Raw genomic sequence first — 5,067 nt, forward strand, 5'->3', positions numbered from 1 at the left:
AAAATGTGTCCAATAGGCACATGATAAGAAATGGTTTAGGCATAGATTAATCCTAATTGTTTCATTAAACTTTTTTCAAATTCCCTAAATTGTCTTAATTACAATCACCCCTTCCTTATTTTTCTCCCCATATGATTGGGTGAGGAGGTATTCTAGGAGAGAAAATAAATTAATTAGGACCATTACTTTAAATTTAGATAACTCTTATCATGTACTTATTGGGCACATTTTAAAAAGACCAACTTAAATTTCAAGAAGAGGGATAGATTGGCACAACGCACAAGAAAAGAAGTTATGATGTACTAAATCGTTAGGCGTAACACAGGTTGGGAATTTGGATCGAGTTCGGCAGCTTTGATCATCCCTACTAACCACTTTGTCCTGTCTGAGTGTCTGGTAGTATGATTAATGAACACTGTCACGTGTCCATGTCACCCCTTGGGACCAAATACTCGTACTTATTTAATCATGTTATGTCACCAGTTACGATTGATTTGTGAAATGCGCACCACTGAGCTCACAATGTCTGTCTTCTGCACAATCTGTCTTCCCACGACAGGAATCACGTCTCGCTAAATTATGAGAAGCGCACTATCTGTCTTCAGTGTGAGATGGATATTGTCTGTCTTTAATGAGAATTTGTGAAATTATTATCATGATCCATAGGTAGTATCAAATTCGACCCGAAAATCTTGACTCAAACCGTGAAGTAGGGTGAACTGACACCAATTCGACCCTACCCGCTGCTACAACGGTAACCGGTAATAACTCTATTTGGCCGAACTTGAACCCAACCGAAATCGAGACACATCCTGATATTAAGGCATCGTTTGGTTGCCACTAAAAATGTGGGGGAAATTCGAAAATCCCATGAATTGGAAAAAATGAAGATGTTTGGTTACCCAAAATCCCATGATTTACTTTTTCCTAGGAATTGCAAACTCCTCCATTGGAGGAGTTTGATTACCTAGCTCCCCTAGGTAGTTTGAAATTCCTGTGTCCATTCAATTCCTACATGTCAACCAAACGTCTTTTTAGTAATTCACATGAATTACCCAATTCACGTGTTTTTGAAATTAACAGGAGATTAATTCCGCCATGACAACCAAACGACACCTTAATTCAAGCCCTAAAATGCTTTTTGGTAGGGACTGTGTTCCGCTGCAATTACATATTTTGTGATATGCATAAAAGAGACGTGACAAGTAATATTTTTTAATGTGAAAATGGCTTATATGGTTTTCATTTACTTTTAGGGCTTACTTGGGATGAGAGTAATAATTATTAAAGGAGTAATAGAGGAGGAAATGGATGGGATTGGAGATAGAAATGGATAGAAATGGGGAAATATAGTGTAATAGTCCTCCCATTAGGGGAGTAATTGTTACCCACCTCCCCCTCCAAGTAATTATTACCTCCATATAGAGGTAATATTTCCTCCCTCACCTCCTCTTTCCACCCTCCACAACCACCACAAAGCACTAATCTCCTCCCATTTCTTTATATTTTAGCTCTCATTATTCCCTTAATAATTACTCCCATCCCAAGCAAGCTATTTTTTTAAGGCGAAAAAAAGTAAAGGATACGAGCATGACACAAGATATAGATCGCGGAGGATTGTAAAGGCACCATGGTTTTTGCTACAGCTGGCTGCCATGTTGAATCAATCAATTTTAATTTAACCAAAAGCTAAAAGAATTTCGAGTAACGGAATAATTTGTTTAGAGAAAAAGAAGTACTAAAAAGTAGGCAAAATGCACGCTTCCAACGAAAAAGTAGGCAAAACCCACGCTACCAAAAATTTCATTTGTTTGACTACAACAGCCATACATGTAACAAAATTGTGACATCTAATTTCAAGTTTTCAACAGCTACTTTCCCATAAATATGTAACAATTCTCATTGAAGATGGATAAAATCTATCTCTTCAAAGAGAGGTGAAGATAAAGAGCAAGTGGGTAGGTAAGCAAGACAGATTGAAATACTATGTTTTAACGCAAATGTTGTGTAATCAGATCCATTGTCAAGAAAAACACCACCCTTTAAAGTGATGAAACAATTACCAAAAACACATACAAAGCATACGGGCAACACGACCTAACACAAGAATTCGAATTCAATAAATTTCAAAATTCATTGAAGGAAACCTTGCAATTTAACACAACTTTGGCTCAGCTCAATTATGTAGATCCGATTTCTATCTGTCGATTTTGAATAAACATCAACCCATGAATCCATGATACATTTCTATTGTGGGGCATAAATGGAAATTTTCAGTTTTTTTATACTGTATAAAAGAGCACCATTTTATGGCAAGACCATTTGAATGATCTCATGAAGCACACATAAACATTTACTTGGATCGTGTTTCAGGAAATTGGATTGTGGTAATTCATCTGCGATCCCTAATTAAATTGGATTGTCTAAATTCATCTACGATTCCTAAAGAAACCAAACAACAATTACCAATTACGTCACTAACCAATAAACTAATAAAGCAATAATCTACAATTAAATTGATTATATTACTCTACACGTCTCTACCTTAAAAGTTCTCATACGAAGTTTAGTGTAAATTTACCTTAATTATTCTATACCTAAACACAGATCTTTATGGCATTGTGTTGTTTGCGTCATGAATCATCATCCCCTTCGATAACGATTTAAGCAGAGCAAATTTTACTTCTGGCGGTCTTTAAGTACTCACAATTAATTACGTTTAGTACTATCAGAAGATCATACGGAGTACATCACAATCCAATTGCATCACCTACTAACATAATAAATGATCAAATCCACAATTAAATTAGGGATATGTTAAATCCCGCACACAATCGTACGGATCAACAACAACAATAAACATAATTCAATTTTGATTTAATTAGATAACCCAAATCAAAACCACAAAATCCAAATTTAATTATGATAATAGATTAAAAAAAAAAACAAATAAACTACTACAATCCCCACTAATTGAAAAAAAATAAAAGGAAATTAGTACTTCTTGAAACAAAACAAAAAACAGCAGATTTGTTTCCAGATATCGAAATAAAAATTACCTCATCAACATCAAATGAGAAGAATGAAGAAGAGATGATTTGTTTTGTTTTGTTTAATTAATTAGAAGCATCAATAGGCTTTCTGCAAAGGATCATATGCATAGGAGAAAAGATCCCGGTTTCGCCACCACGGGTAAGATGTCCAGCAGTAACAAACAGCATCTCATGAACATCAACAGTTCCTTTTGGTGCAACCCCAATTGCAGCAAGTACGGTCACAATGATATGGTTACGCCAGTATGACAATTTCCCCATCTTCAACCTAGACCACCACGGATGCGATGGCGGTTTGGCTAGATCCTTCTCTTTCACGACCTCGAACCCGACTTTCTTCGCTGCGACCGGGATATCCTTGTAGTTCCTCATCCCTGGTAGCGCATCTCCTCGCTCTATCCCTTGGATGATCTCCCTGTGCTCGGCATTGTCTCCGTCATACTTATCGGTAGTCACCCATTCGTAGGAAACGAACAGCGCACCGGGTTTAAGCACACGGTATATTTCAGCGTACACGTCCTCGAGTTTCGGGGCGTGGCAGGTGGCTTCAATGGAGTACGCTCCGTCAAAGGAATTATCCGGAAACGGCATCTCCAAAAAGTTACCGCATACAACCTCACACAAGTGGTCTAACCCGGCTTTTTTGTTGTGGGCTTTAGCACGGTTCACTTGATACTCATTAATGGTTATACCAACGACATTGGCTTGTGAATGTGCGGCGATAGCGCGCATGGGTCCGCCAACGCCGCACCCCACATCAATAATTTTGTCCCCAGGGGAGACATTGATCAGATCAACAGCCATTTCCTCGTGTAACTGCGTGGCTTGGCGGTGGGATTTCCCAGGGACGTGAGGGGAGAAATGGAATGACTGACCCCAACCCCATTCGTAAATATCCGTCACAAGATTGTAAAAGGTGTCGACGAAGTCAGGAACCTTTTCAACACCGTCGATCTCTTTCGGGCGGCGAAAGAAAGACCAGTATTGTTTGTATTTATCTTGGATCTTTTCGGAGGAGATAGATCCGCCGGAAAGATCCATAGCACGTTTACCCTTACGTTCGGCGGAACCGAGGACCATTACGAACCAGTATAGTCCGCCAAGGACTAGACCAGCAGTGCATAACATGGATATGGAATCCATGTATTTTTGTGTTGGAATAATTAGTGTGTTTTTTTTTGGAGGAGAGAAGGAGGAGAGTAATTAGTGAGTGGGAAGAGAGAAGGGTTTGTGTTGTGTGGTGTGTCTTTAATATTCTGAGGGAGAGAGAGGGTAGGTTTAAGTGTGGTGTAGTTTTGCCGTTGGAATAGTCCAAATCAGAGTGGAACTCATGTTCTTCGCTCTCTACCTCTTCTTTCTTTCAGATTTACATTTAAATCTCGAGATTCTTTCTTCAATTATTCTGTTTTTTCCTTTCTTTCTTTATTTATTTTTTTAGGGAAAGTCGTTGCCTTTGGTTTTGGTTTTTCAATTATTGTATTTTCATGTTAGGTAAATTCTTGTAGATTGACCGAGTGATTGGTGCAAAAATGAGAAATGAGAAATGGAGATTTGGGTGTAATATGGTCGTATGGATATTTTGTGGGCTGAAAATATATTGTCTGGAATTTAAATTTAGAAATTATATAAAAAAAAAGGGATTGGTAAAAAAAAATTTAATGGGTTTTCATACATTGAGTTTCATAATGAAATCTAGCCATGTTTTATACAATAGGTCTCACTTGTGACGGATATATCCGTTATAAACTTGTGATGGGTCAAGTATCTTCACATGGGTAGATAAGACAAAAAGTAGAATGGATAGGGAATCACAAATAACTTGTCCTTATCCTCTCATTTGGGTTTTATTTGACTTGTCTCAAACTTGTCACGAATCGTACCAAAAAAAAAAAAAAAAAAAAGACTTGTCACGGATATACGCTATCAGAAATGAGAATTTGTGATGTGTTTATGAGCTAAATATCAGAAAAATTTGTATGATTCTACAACCATTAATCGAAATACAAGTCGTAAC

General features: G+C 37.6%; 1 protein-coding gene across 1 annotated transcript; it reads right to left on the bottom strand.

Annotated features, from left to right (window-relative positions):
* Positions 1 to 2,856: 2,856 nt before the first annotated feature.
* LOC141597045 (24-methylenesterol C-methyltransferase 3) lies at positions 2,857 to 4,443 on the bottom strand. The gene has a single exon (XM_074417364.1). It carries the CDS (start codon positions 4,194 to 4,196, stop codon positions 3,117 to 3,119), a length of 1,080 nt encoding a protein of 359 aa, XP_074273465.1. The 5' UTR covers positions 4,197 to 4,443; the 3' UTR covers positions 2,857 to 3,116.
* Positions 4,444 to 5,067: the final 624 nt, after the last annotated feature.

The sequence above is a fragment of the Silene latifolia genome, chromosome 8 (genome assembly GCF_048544455.1).
Source record: "Silene latifolia isolate original U9 population chromosome 8, ASM4854445v1, whole genome shotgun sequence".
NCBI classification, from domain to species: Eukaryota; Viridiplantae; Streptophyta; class Magnoliopsida; order Caryophyllales; family Caryophyllaceae; genus Silene; species Silene latifolia.